This window comes from Mastigoproctus giganteus, chromosome 6 (assembly GCF_048544385.1).
Source record: "Mastigoproctus giganteus isolate SK-2022 chromosome 6, ASM4854438v1, whole genome shotgun sequence".
Classification (NCBI taxonomy): domain Eukaryota; kingdom Metazoa; phylum Arthropoda; class Arachnida; order Uropygi; family Thelyphonidae; genus Mastigoproctus; species Mastigoproctus giganteus.
This window is the reverse complement of record NC_143580.1, coordinates 71,834,803-71,849,018: the sequence shown is the minus strand read 5'-3', so window position 1 is coordinate 71,849,018 and position 14,216 is coordinate 71,834,803. Positions and strand designations below refer to the sequence as shown.

At 36.3% G+C, this 14,216-nt stretch overlaps 1 protein-coding gene across 2 annotated transcripts in view; it reads right to left on the bottom strand.

Annotated features, from left to right (window-relative positions):
- Positions 1-14,216, bottom strand: part of T3dh (Type III alcohol dehydrogenase) — a 175,307-nt gene that overhangs the window by 124,013 nt on the left and 37,078 nt on the right. For both annotated transcript variants that reach the window (XM_090375207.1, XM_090375208.1), the window contains 3 exons: positions 12,715-12,768; positions 6,366-6,520; positions 779-975 (listed from right to left, as the gene is read on the bottom strand). In XM_090375207.1, coding sequence (XP_090231333.1) covers positions 779-975; positions 6,366-6,520; positions 12,715-12,768 — 406 coding nt within the window. The remainder of the gene's footprint in view (positions 1-778; positions 976-6,365; positions 6,521-12,714; positions 12,769-14,216) is intronic.

The following is a 14,216-nucleotide window of genomic DNA, read 5'->3' as shown; positions in this document are numbered from 1 at the left end:
TCAAAAGCAAAAAGCACAGATTCTTTGAACCCCAAGAACTGGAGAGGGTGGGAATTTCTCTTTTAAGATATACTGATGCATGTGAGCAAAGTAACTATTAATGTATTCTGTCAAAAGACCTATATGGAAACTGCATTGCTGCAGGATTATAAGCAGAAATTTCATTTGTCCTACCTATCCAAATCCTGCTGTTGTTGTAAGCATCTTTTTACAAATTAGCACTTATTATAATTAATAACAAAAAGGTTTATTAATCATACCAAAAATGTGCAAGGAGGCTGCATTAGGAAAAAATTCATCAAGAACTATTTCTTCTATTACAATTGTAACTGCTATAATGTTAGCTGAAATAAAACTCACAATAAACATCATGTATTAGCTTATAATGCAATACAGTATTTGAACCTGAGGAAGTAGAAGAAAATTTGGATATATTAAAAAGGTATTAATCCTTTTATATATTTTTTTCTGAGTTTTCTTAAAGCATCCATAAAATAATGACTGTTCTAGTGAAGCATTTGGATTGGAATTCTGCTTAGTTATTATTTCTAAAACTTGAATTTCAAAAAATCAGACTGCTCACTCTCAGAATTCAAGCTTAAAAGAATGAAATACATCACAAGTTTTAAGAAGGATTCTGATAGATGCAGTTACTAAAAAGAGCATTTATTTTTGATAGTTACTACATGTTACAGATGGCAGGCCATAAGATTTACACTGCATATCCATATTGTTTTACAGACAATAATTTCCATGTTGTGTTATACATTATACTTACCTGCAATTAATGGTCTTAATGTATGTTTAATTGATTTTCCTTTTCCAATTGGAGCATTAACATAATCTAAAAATTCTGCATTTGGGTCACTAGAATACAAGTTTGCAATTTTACATGTATCAATCACTGACCCTCCACCAACTGCTAAGAAGACATCATATTGGTCTTTTCTTGCATATGCAATTGCCTCCTGAAAACTAAATTTAAAAAATTAACATTTCAATAATAATTTATTATCATTAAAAACAACATATAGTGAAATTATCTTTAAATAGCTCTCTATTAAACATCACCCTCTGTTAAGTGGGGAGATATTTACTGGTCCCATGCTAAATCCCCCTTATGAATACCCCTATTAAGCACCACCCTGTCTAACATAAAGAGCAAGCAATCCTTCCTAAATGTCGATCTTACTTGTGGTAAAATAATGAAGCCAGCATGCAAATAGTAAACCTTTACCATTTTGATGCTAAGTTGACTACATAAACTAAAATTTTAATGGTACTTGCAAGTTACAGTACTTTTAAAAAATAACACTATAATAAAAATATTAACCAGTACAAAACTTTCTAAACTGTCAAATTTCTTATAGCAAATGCACACTTCTAAATGAAGTAATTAGTAAGTGTTAGTAATTAGTATCAAAAAGAAAAAAATGATGCAAAGGAATAGTGCATATGTATCATCTGCTGTCAAAAAAAAAAAAAAAAATCTCTCTCTAGTTTCATATCAAATGAATAGCAATGAAGAAAATTAAATATTAATTTAATTCCAGGAGGTTACATTCCTTCCACAAGTGCCTTTTATACAAAGCTCTCCCCAACAGCAATTTCCCTTTCTTATCAAGCATGTGCTTCCATTTGTTGCTTGAACATGTGATGGGTGAGAGAAAATTTTGCTCCGTGTTTATGTATTCCCTAAAAATGATTAGTTTTTGTTATCCATTTGTTTAACATTTAGTTATTATCTGTGTTTATATGTTACAGCAGGTGTAACTGTTTCTTACTTGGCCTTCAAAATTTCTTTAAAAATGAAAGCCAAAGTGGGAGAGAACATTGCTGCCACTGTTCGTTGGATTAATATAAGAATGGTATAAATGGCATTTAGTATTATTCTATGTAATTTAGGGATTAACTATATAATATCGGTGTAAATACACCATAGTTAACCCATAAATTTGAACTACGTATGTAGTGTAAAAGGCATCGTTTTAATTTTGTGGGTGCCTTCACAACGAGATAGCTGGTATTGCATTACTTCAAATAAATACGCTTCTCTAGTAGAGAAGACTACTGTTATTTATTTTCAGAGGATACCACCACCCAGACGATCGTTTCGAAGCTAGTGGGCAGGCAGGTACCCTGGTAATGCAGCATACCATCACAGTTGCAAAGTTATTTACACCGATATTATATAGTTAATTACCTAAACCCATAAGGAATTATGCCTTGTGCATTTCGTTTTCTAAAGTAATTTAGGGATATAAATAATATTAGTTTTTTTTACAAGTTTTCATTAAGTCTATAAACTATAAATTCATAGACAATAAAACTTCAATAATAACAAAAACATTATTTTAAAATGTAACTGTATCACATAGTACATAATAATTACATCACCACTGTTCATTGAAGCAATATAAGAACTATATAAACACTATGCAGTATTCTTCTATGTAATTCTGTAGGAATATAATTAATGTTAGAAGTATTTTATTAAGTTAATAAACTATAAATTTATAATAATACAAGTGATTTTATAACTTATAAAATATATGTATCACATAGTAAATAACATAACAATAATTTTTGAGAGGTACTTCAGCTTCGAAAGTGCTGCTCTTCTGAGATATTCTTTTAATATGTTAAGACAAAAGAAACTAAAAATTTTTAATAATGAAGTCAGTGTTTCCCATATTGTAGAAGAGGGCTTGCCTCAAGGTGGTGTCCTATTAATTTTGCAATTACTTTGGAACCATTTCTGGCATCACCAGGATTTCACAAGTTATGCAGTTGACACAAAATTCTTCATAGAAACATTAACTGATCCAGAACAAATAGAAAATATAAGTGAAAATGTCACACAACACAATATCAACAACATTATAGAATCTGGCAGCTAATAGATTAAGAATTAATACTGAAAAACAGTACAACTGAAAATAACTATAAAAAAAGGAAAAAATAATATGTAAATAGTGACAGACAATCAGATCAACCAAAAGGTATCATCTCAATACCAATCTTGGCCTAAAGTGAGATGAAAACCTAACTTTTCAATACCAATTCAATTACATTAAGAGAAAACCTATGCAGCACTCTGGAAAATATGCCAGAAGCTCATAGTCATTAGGGACAGTAAGTAGACTGCACAATATGATGTGCTACCCAAAAGTTCCCGAAAGGTATTTATAAAATAAATTAGACTCACCCGGGTCTTATTTGCTACCATCACCTTTGAAGTAGTCCCCTTGAGAGCGTAAACACCGATCCCAGCACTTCTCCCATGATTTGAATGCATCCTGAAAGTCCTTCTTTGTCATAGTGTTCAGCACCACCTGCTATTCGGTTTGGATATCCACTATGCTGTCAAATCTTTGACCCTTCAGCTTGATTTTCATTCTTGGGAAGAGGAAGAAGTCGCAGGGGGCTAAGTCTAATGAATGAGGTGGGGTGGGGATGATTGTCATGTTGTTAGATGCCAAAAACTGAGGCACAGCGAGAGATGTGTGGGCCCGCACGTTGTCATGATGGAGGACCCAGTTCTTTATGCGCCACTTCTCTGGACGTTTCCTATTGATGGCTTCCCTGTTGTTTGTTTGTTAGTTATTTGGTTTTTAGGAGCATTAGCAACTAAGGCCATATTGCTCCGGGATATGCGGTGGTCATTCCCTGACCTTTCCACGTCCTCCGTATTTGGTGGTGACGGGCTCGAACCCCAATCTAATCAAGAAGTGTGTGCTACGCACTGCTGCTCCTTCCCACCTGGCTACGGAAGCGCCTGATGGCTTCCCTTAACTGCCTCAGGATGTCACAGCAGAACTTTGCATTGAAAGTCTGGGCAGGAGGGATAAATTCCTTATGGATAATCCCTTCTATGTCCAAAAAACAGATCAGCATGGACTTCACACTGCTCCTCACTTGTCGGGCTTTCTTCAGTGGGGGCGAAGATAGGCCCTTCCACTGGGATGAGGGTGCCTCCGTAGCCAGGTGGGAAGGAGCTGCAGTGCGTAACATACACTTCTTGATTAGACCGGGGTTCGAGCCCATCACTACCAAATACGGAGGATGCGGAAAGGTCAGGGAATGACCACCGCATATCCTGGAGCAATATGGCCTTAGTTGCTAATGCTCCTAAAAACCAAATAACAAACAAACAACAACCACTGGGATGATTATTGCTTAGTTTTAATAGGAGTGATCAAAACTTCATAGAAAGGAAGTTTTGATCACTCCTGGCCCATTCTTGAAGATCTCTGATAACTTCCATGCGATGCTGCTTTTGGTCTTTACTCAGTGGCACAAACTTGGTCGCAATCCTTCTCATATTCAACTCATCTGACAAAATCTACTGACACATGTCATACGATAGTCCTACAATGCCACAAATGTCATGGAGGGTCCACCTGTGGTCTTCATGGATCACCACCTGAACTTTTGCGACATTTTCTGGGGTGGTGCTCGATGATGCACACCAATCGTCATCATCAACCAACATTCGACCATTTTTAAAACAGTTAAACCAGTAGTAAGTCTGCGTCTGGCTAAAGCATTGTCACCAAAAGCTTGTTTCGACTTCTTATGGGTTTCTGCTGCTGTATCATTAAGAAGGAAACAAAAATTGATGTAAGCATGTTGCTCTCTCACATCAGCCATCGCAACAATTGCAAACTTGGGTTGCAGAAATGTTCGAAATGCATTTGTTAGAAGGGATGTATATATATCTCTGTGAACAAAATCCAATAAAAAGCTTCCACCTGAAACTAATATCTTCTCAAAGGGTAAAATGTGTAATTAATGGAAATATGAGTAATCATGCAAATGGTAATCATGACAACCAAACATACATTTTATTGCATTTATGTGTACAAACTGAAATGACAAGTTGACGTATTAGCATTATGCACTGTAAATCAGCAAAATAAGTCCTCAATATTTTGTTGTTCCTCCTCAAGCTGCAATTACAGCCTTGCAACGATCTAGCATAGAGTTTATCAATTTCTGGATATATGATTGCCCAATTTCATGGTACCACACGCTTACAATGCTCTCCTGCAGCTGAATCTTATTTGTTGGCTTCTTCTGAGCAATTTTAGACGACATTATGTACCAGAAATTTTCAACAGGGTTCAAATCACTGTTGCCGGGCCAGTCCAACACTGTAATGCCAGCATTTCTGAGGTAGGACTGCACCTTAAGGGAGAAAAATGAGGGAAAACATTGGTGTTAGTATGTTTTTAGCCTTGTGAGACAAGAAGACAAATTCATTATTAAATCTAAATAGCATAAAACTTACCAATTTTGCTGTGTGGCAAGGTGCTGAGTCCTGTTGAAAAATGCAGTTTTGGACGTCTGTGGTGATCCCTAATAACAGGTTTCAGGCACTCCTCCAAGACAGGAGTATAGGTTTCTGCACTCACCATTCTGTTAATAAACTTAATTTGCCCCACCCCTTTGCTTGTTATGCATCCCCAGACCATGGAACTTTACGGTCGGTGTTATGCAGTCAGGATGGTATGCCTCCAATTTTCATCTTCTGACATATTGCTTTCCCATCTGAGTCATGCAGGTTGAATTCCGATTCGTCAGAAAATATGATGGTGTTCCACTGCTCTTTTGTCCATGAAATGTGCGTTTTAGCCCAAGCAAGTAATTTCTTCCTCATTTGTTGGATCAACAAACGCTTCTTCTTCTTGGGCCAATAGGCACACAGACCACATTCTGAAAGCCATCTTTGGTTAGTTCGTGCACTTGTTTCAACACCAGAGGCCATCTCAAAGTCCAGTTTTAGATCAAGAGCACGAGCATGGCGATTACGAAGGCATAGCTGTTTCAAATACCGTCACACTCTTACGGCCTGATCTAGGTCTTCTCTTCACATCACAGGTTTCATGCTTTAATTTCAGCAACTGGGACACTGTTGACTGGTGGCAGCCTATTTTATCAGTGATAGCATGTATAGAAAGCCCTTCCTGGGAGAGAGCAACAGCTACACTTTTTTCCTTGGTGTCAACTGAACATATGGAGCCATGCTTACACCTCCGCAAAACAGGATACTAATGAGCGTGTATATCCTTCCAACACCATATTTATAGAAACGGCTGATGCAATACCTTGCAATTACTGTCTGATGCAATAGAAGCATTATCTGATGCAATACCTTTGCTTTGTGACAAACAAAATGACTGTAATCAAACAATATCTTATACATTTCACTACAAATGTTACTTTTTTTAAGGAGATGCAGTTTTTTTGTCCGCCACTCACTGTAAGTGATACAAAAAATTTAAGCTATTTTTTAAGTCATACTGATTTAGAAGATTACCTTGAACAGTATGTGTATGATAAATTATGTATAAAAACTGTACCTCTCATTGGTTGGCTCAATCCTGACTTTATCAAACAGCTTATACTGAATTTTATGTTTGTGGAGAGAGTTGAGGACGACTGTAACAGGTGGCAAGTTTATTAGATTACCATCAGTCACAAGAAGAACATGTTTTCCTCCAAGATTTTTTACATCCTAAAAATTATAATAATTGGATTGGTAAAAAACAATATAACAGAAATTGCTTTATTCAGTTATCACACATATTCAAGTCATTACATCTATATGTGACTGAAGTCTCAGAAAGACTAATATTAGAAAAAAAAAAAACATAAAATTAACAAACTAACCACAGACAGCATTAAAGAAATAATAAGCAAGCTATTATGCCAACAAAAACTGTAGAACAAAGGTTTATTATATTATATATAAAATAAAGTTATAATGTTCATAACAGTATATAATAACACAAATATTGAAAAACATTAACATTCATATATAACTACTGAGCTAACTGCAAATTAATTATAATAAAATAAAAAGTACAAAAACTGACAACTTTTTTATGTGTAAACTGAGAAAATTTCATTTCTGTACAACTGCCATATTGCCCATTCATTGCTGCAATCAACACATGGTAACGAATATAATATTCAATGCTTCAGCTACAAACTGGAACAGGACCAGGGTATGTCTGCCGGGGTGAAAGTTGATAATGTTGCACAGCAGATATAATCTTTTAAGGGCACAAAAGGTGATATTGCTGTCCACGTTGGTGATAATGACATTAAGAGTAAGAGATCTGCAGACTTATTTAACAAGTACAGTCAGTCCTCGTATAACACGTGTTTACACTATACGAATTCGATCATACACGATTTATAAATAGGGGAACGATATCTTATATAACACGAACCGAATTCGCTTATGCACAATTCGCCTTTGTGTTTACAAGAAATGGCAGTAGAACGCAGAATCACCCCAACCAAACGCAACATGATAGGAATGAAGAGAAGATTCTGAAAATGTATTTATGTTTTTTATATCAGTGAAGGGGAAACACATTTCACCATAATAACGTAAAAACCAACACAATTCCAGCTATCGGTATAATCGCAAATGCAATTAGATCGAGTTTACTACCAGTTTATAACAGATTCCACTGGCAGAAACGCAACTGGAAATTGTTTTTATTGTTTTATGGTAGTAACCCCTAGAAATGTGCTTTAGTAAAATGTGAGGTGTTAATAGTGTATCTCTGCCTTTATGGTATATAAGCTGTTTATTCAGTTGCTACACGCGTGCAGCTTTGTTTATGTGTATCAAGCTTGCCTCTTCATTTTGTAATTGTGCTTTATTCCCTAAAAATGAGTAAAATTCTTAAAAGGTGTGAACAGGAACCGTCCTGGTGAAGACACTACAGATTCAGAGAGAAAAAGAAAAGCAATATCAATAAACAGAGGCGGACTGGATCAAAAATTCTTACCCGGGAAAATTTGTAGTGGCCTCATACTAGCATTTATGGCCAAAATCACACCGGCCTCTGGCCCACCGGGGTTTCCCCAGTAAGGCTTATGGCCAGTCCGCCTCTGTTGATAGAGAAAAAATATGAAATTGTGAAACGCTTTGAGCGAAATGAAAGACCATGTGATATTGCACGTGCTACAGGCCTAAATGAGGCAATGCCGAGAATTACAAAGAATGCAGAGAAAAAAGCTTTCATAGCAGGAACAACTCAAAGTGTAATTAAAATCCATTAGATTAAGACAAAGAATTGGGAGAGATGGAACAGCTGTCATCTGTTTGGATAGAAAATCAAACAAAAAACAAGTTTGCTTATGATAGAAGCAAAAGCAGTAGCAATATTTTATTACGTAATAGTCGTAATAAAATACGTAAGTATTTTATTACGATTATTTATTGTGTTTGGTAATGTTTTGGTTACAAATGTGTGTGTTCAATCTTGGGTGGTCAGCACCTAACCCTATTTTTCCCATAGGGCCTGTTGTTTATATTGCACGAGGGTTTCTAGGAACACAACTATTGTGCTATATGAGGACTGACTGTACAGTGCAATTCTGAAAAAAAGTTGTGAGTCAGGTTTAAATTTGAAAGTGTCTCCGTGTCTCCAATTCTGCCCAGAAACGATAGGATTTTAAAATTCTATACAGTGGGACCAACTGATGATGTTGCCATCAGCAAATTCTAAATGTGAAGCATTCAAAGAATTAATCATAGAAGTTACTACGCTTTTCATACCAACTAAGAAATACTCTTCAATGTATGAATGTCACATGAACTAATGAAACTTTGGCAGAGAAGAAAAATACGTGAGATGCATATGAATTATCAGGGGGCACAGAAGCCTATGGTACAAAAAAACTAGTCTGTAATCAAGTCACAAAAGAGGTTAGCAAGTGAAGGCAGGTTATGAGATATATTTCACAAAGAATGCAAAAAAAAAAAAAAAAAAAAAGCAAGGACTTCTTTACTTTACACAAGAAGGAAGGGGGATGAATAAAATTGGTCCACTTGATATCGATAGTTTGACTGGTGGTGATCCTGCCCAAGTTGCTGACAAACTGAATGAGTATTTTGCATCCACATTCCCACAAGGGGAATTCTTTATAATTCGCTACTAGTAAATCTACCAAGAAAAGGAAAGCGATTGAATTGGATCAGAAAAGTAAAATAATAAGGATGTATGAAAATGACCAAACAATCAACAAGTATCACACCGAATTCAGATTTGTCAGTGGCAATGGTGAATACAATAATAAAGTAGAAAGACAAAATATGAGAAGCGGTCGGCACCAATGAAGTTAACTATAATAACCAACGCTACAAAACACAAATCAGTTTTTACAGTACAATAACATGCATTTTTTTCTTCCTTTTATGTTTTCTTTTCTTATGTGCCACTCGGGCTACTTTGCCGCTGTCCCCAGATAAAGTTTTTAATTGAACTAATTAAAAATATATAAGTATTTTGGCATATCAGGAATATAGTAGCAATATTTTATTAGTCATTTCTGAGTTAGTTACGTAAAACTCAACTTACGTAAGAAGTCCTGGAATGTATCTCTTACACAGAGATACATTCTAGAGAAATAGAGTGGGCTAGTAAATCGGAATGTCTTATAATGGGGGATTTTAACTTCCCAGATATTGATTGGAACTTGTGGGTTGGTCACTCACACACTAGTCAGACTTTTGTGGATTTATTGGATGATTGTTTTCTGCAGCAGCATGTTCGAGAGGCAACCAGAGAGAGTAATACTCTTGATCTGGTTATCAGCAGTGATCATTCGTGTATTAATAATTTGCAGATAAAAGAACCACTAGGTGGCAGTGATCACAGTGTACTGATGTGGGATTTACTTAAAGATTTAATTACCATCAGGGGGTAAAGGAAAGGGTTTTTGCTTCTGTAAAGGTTAGTACAGTGGTCTCAGAAAGTTTTTAAATTCTGTACAGTGGAATCAACTGACGATGTTACCAACAGTAAATTCTAAATGGGAAGCATTCAAAGAATTAAACGTGGATGCTACTAAAAGTTTCATACCTATTAAGAAATATTTTCAAGGTTTAGGCCTAAATGGTTATCAAATGAACTAATGAGACTCGTAACAGAGAAGAAAAATGCATGGGATGCATATAAATTATCAAGCGACTCAGAAGCCTGTGGCAGATATAAGCTAGTCTGTAATCAGGTCACAAAGGAGGTTAGGCAGGCAAAGGCAGATTACGAGAAATCCTTGGCAAAAGATGCTAAGAAAAACAGCAAGGATTTCTTTACTTATATAAACTCTAAAAGGAAGGGGATGAATCTGATTGGTCCACTTGACATCGATGGTTCGACTGTTGATGATCCTGCTCAGATAGCTAACAAACTGAATGAGTATTTTGCATCTACATTCACACATGAGGAATTATTAAGGTTTAAAATGGCAGAAGGTTATGAAATTGTAGCAGTATTCTTAATGATTTTGTAATAACTGAGAGAAAAGTGGAGGAGAAATTGTTGAAGTTAAACATAAGAAAAGCACCTGGGGTGGATGGGATCTATGCAGTTATATTAAAGGAGTCGGCAAAGCAACTAAGCAAACCCTTAGCCATAATTATGAGAGCATCCTTGGACTCAGGGTAGGTTCCCACGGACTGGAGATGTGCAAATGTATCCCCAATTCACAAAGGGGGATCGAAGGGTGACACGAGTAATTACAGACCAGTTAGTTTAACTTCTGTTCTGGGTAAAATAATGGAGTCACTGGTTAAAGATGCACTTCAGGATCATCTAGACAAGACTGCAGCAATAATTCAGACACAGAATGGGTTTGTTAAGGGAAAGTCTTGTCTAACAAATTTGATAGGATATTATGATGTGGTTACAAAGGAACTGGATGCAAAAAATAATTTTGATATCATATATTTGGATTTCGGGAAAGCTTTTGACACTGTTGCGCATGGAAGACTATTGTACCAATTGGAGCAGAATGGTATTAAGGGTAAGTTGCTACAATGGATAAAAGGATGGTTAAGTGGGAGAAGACAGAGGGTGGTAATCAATGGATGCTGCTCTTCGTGGACTAATGTTATTAGTGGAGGCCCACAGGGTTCGGTGTTGAGTCCACTGTTGTTTTGTATATTTATCAATGATATTGATGTTGTTGTTATTTGTTATTTGGTTTTTAGGAGCATTAGCAACTAAGGCCATATTGCTCCGGGATATGCGGTGGTCATTCCCTGACCTTTCCGCATCCTCCGTATTTGGTGGTGACGGGCTCGAACCCCGGTCTAATCAAGAAGCGTGTGCTACGCACTGCTGCTCCTTCCCACCTGGCTACGGAGGCGCCTCAATGATATTGATGAAGGTATATCAGGTTTAATGTCAAAGTTTGCAGATGATACAAAGGTTGGCAGGGCAGTAAGATGGGTGAAGAAGACACTCCATGGCAGACACTATGATGACCTCCATCAAGACTACATAGATGAGATGGCTTCCAATGCCTGACTCACAAACAGAAGTCTCTTCCCAGAGACAGAAGGATTCATGCTCGCCATCCAAGACCATGTAATCAATACCAGGAACTACAGGAAATACATCACAAAGAGCCTCACGGTATTGTTGACAGATGTCAACAATACCACCAGGTCCCAGAAACAATTCAGCACATCACTGAGGGATGCAGGGTGATCACTCAGACAGAGTACACTCATAGACACGACCAGGTAGCCAGGATAATACATCAGAAGCTAGCACAAAAATACCAGCTGATCAGAGAAATTTTACCATATTACAAGTACAAGCCTCCAGCCATACCAGAGACCTCTACTCACAGACTATACTGGCACCATGCCATCATAACAGACAAGACGATCCTGGACAACAGACCAGACATAATCACATAATCCTCATTGACAAAAAGGAAATGGCTACCTACCTGATTGACATAGCAGTGCCCAACACTAGCAACCTCCAGAAAACATACAAGGAAAAGATCAGAAAGTACTCAGAGTTAAGACAGGACATCAAAGATATGTGGCATATGGAACAAGTAATGACCATTGCGATCATCATGTCAACCACCAGCATGGTGCCAAAGAGCCTCTACAAGAACCTAACAACAACAGGTCTCCCAGAGAACACTTACACGGAACTCCAGAAAGCCACGATCCTGAACACCAGTAGGATAGTAAGACAGTTCCTTGACCAACAGTAACAATAATAATAATAGTAATCAGATACAACCAACCACCCCATGCACTTGGTACCAGTATGTGTCATGGGGGGGGGGGATCTCATAAAGGAGAAAAAGTTTTTTTATAATAATAATTAATGATGACAACATTTAGTGCAATTGCATCATTATTCCAGAGCTGAATTTTAAGACAAATCGAAGTTTTTATGTTAGGTATCATTATTATAGAATTTCATATTGTGAAATCCTTCATGAGTTTCTTTCCTGCCTTTTATACTTTGAATAAGTAACACTTATTCAAAGTATGAGAGGCAGGAAACAGCACCATATCAAAGCTAGTTGGTATCTCACTTGTCGGTGAGTAGGTACTCAAAGATTTAAGAGCTGACCTCCCAGTTGTGCCTCATTTACACAATATGAGAGATGCCAAAAGTTCTACTTCTTAGACTAGTAAATTTTTTGGCGGTAAGCTCAAACTGTGACACTGCTTAGTATAGTTCATCATTATTACATTGTTGAAGTTTAAAACAAACCAGAGTTTGTATGTTAGGCATCATTTTGACATTATAACAGCAGAATTCTCTAAAAGATAATTAATAACGGCAGTACTCAAAACCATTCATTTTGATAAATTCTTCTGTATACTGAATAAGTGCAAAAATATACATGAAAATAAAACACACTTACCATTCCAACTTCTTTGGTAACTCCAGGGCCATACCTTATACTGGAACATGCCATCTGTGAAAAACAAACTATATTACTGAACAGACAGTAATAAGATTTTTATGAGGTTTCTGGCATATTAAAAATTTTTAATGACAATACTATATAGAAGGCAGTGTGATATTATATTTTGCACTGCCTTTTATATTTAATAATTTACTTCCAACCAAATAAGACAGGAGCAATACCTTGGTACATACAAGCTAGAGGGGGGTTCCATAGTACAAAAACCAGCAAAAACATATAAAATGGGCATGAGGCTTTAAAGAAAGGAATAAAATAAAATAAAAATCATAAAAACACAATGTTGTAATTGAAGACAACCAGGGCTGCTTCAGTTAGAAATTTAAAATGAGTGTGTCTAAAAGCCTTTTCTTGTCCCTGCTGTCACAAAAATAAACATCAGAATCCAGATCAAAATGAGTGGAAAGCTTAAATGAGATGCTTTAGAATGAATTCTAACTTGTAGGAAAAATGAAGTTTGGAAGAAGCAAATGGAAAGTATTTGTTTTTTAAGAAGTTGGCATGCAAGATTTGATATAACTACTGAAGTCAATTATAAGTTGTTGAGCTATGTTGGACTAAGGCCTGACATTACTGGAAACAGCTGGTAACACCAGGAAAATATCATTAGCATAAAAGCTGAAGCTGGGGTGACTTAACAGAAAAGGAGAAAAGTAAGGCCAAGGGGGGGGCCTCTTTGGAGAAGGCCTAAGCCTATGTGTCAAACATAAATCACGGATTTTCTAAACAAAATGAGAATGTGATAATAAACTAAATGTTGAAACAGATTCAGCGAGTACTCTGAGATGCTGCAGTTATTCTGGAGTAAATATATCAGAATACCAACAGCAACCGGATCAAGAGCAGCAATAGTAACATCAAGTAAAAAACAGTGAAGATTCTCCTTTATCTGCTTGTTGCACAAATGGTGTAAATGATTTTAAGAATACACATTCCAGTTGAATGTGCTGAGATGCCATAGTGAATAAATGTTTTGCACTAGATGTAAAAATATGCCTAGAACACACTTCAAGAGAATTTTCTCTGGCAGTTTTAGTAAAGGGTTTTAGCAACAGAGACATGTTTGAAGTCTTTTAGCTCTTGTTGGTTTGTACACTAAAGTAATTCACCATAGCATATCCAGTTACACCATAGCATATCTAGTTACACCATAGCATATCTAGTTACACCATAGCATATCCAGTCTGGAGAAACATAAGCTTGGGCGAGGGTTTGATAGTATAGGTCTGCAGGATATCTACAGTAGAATTAAAAAGATACCAATTTTAGTTTGAGAAAATAATTAAAAAGATATCAATTTTAGTTTGAGAAAATAATCTACTCTGCACTATGTATTTCTGTCTTTGCTACCCCTCCCCACCCAATAATAGTGATATAGCTTGGGCTCATGCTTTTTAGAAATGACAATGTTTATCCACAAGAATCCATTATTCATTAAA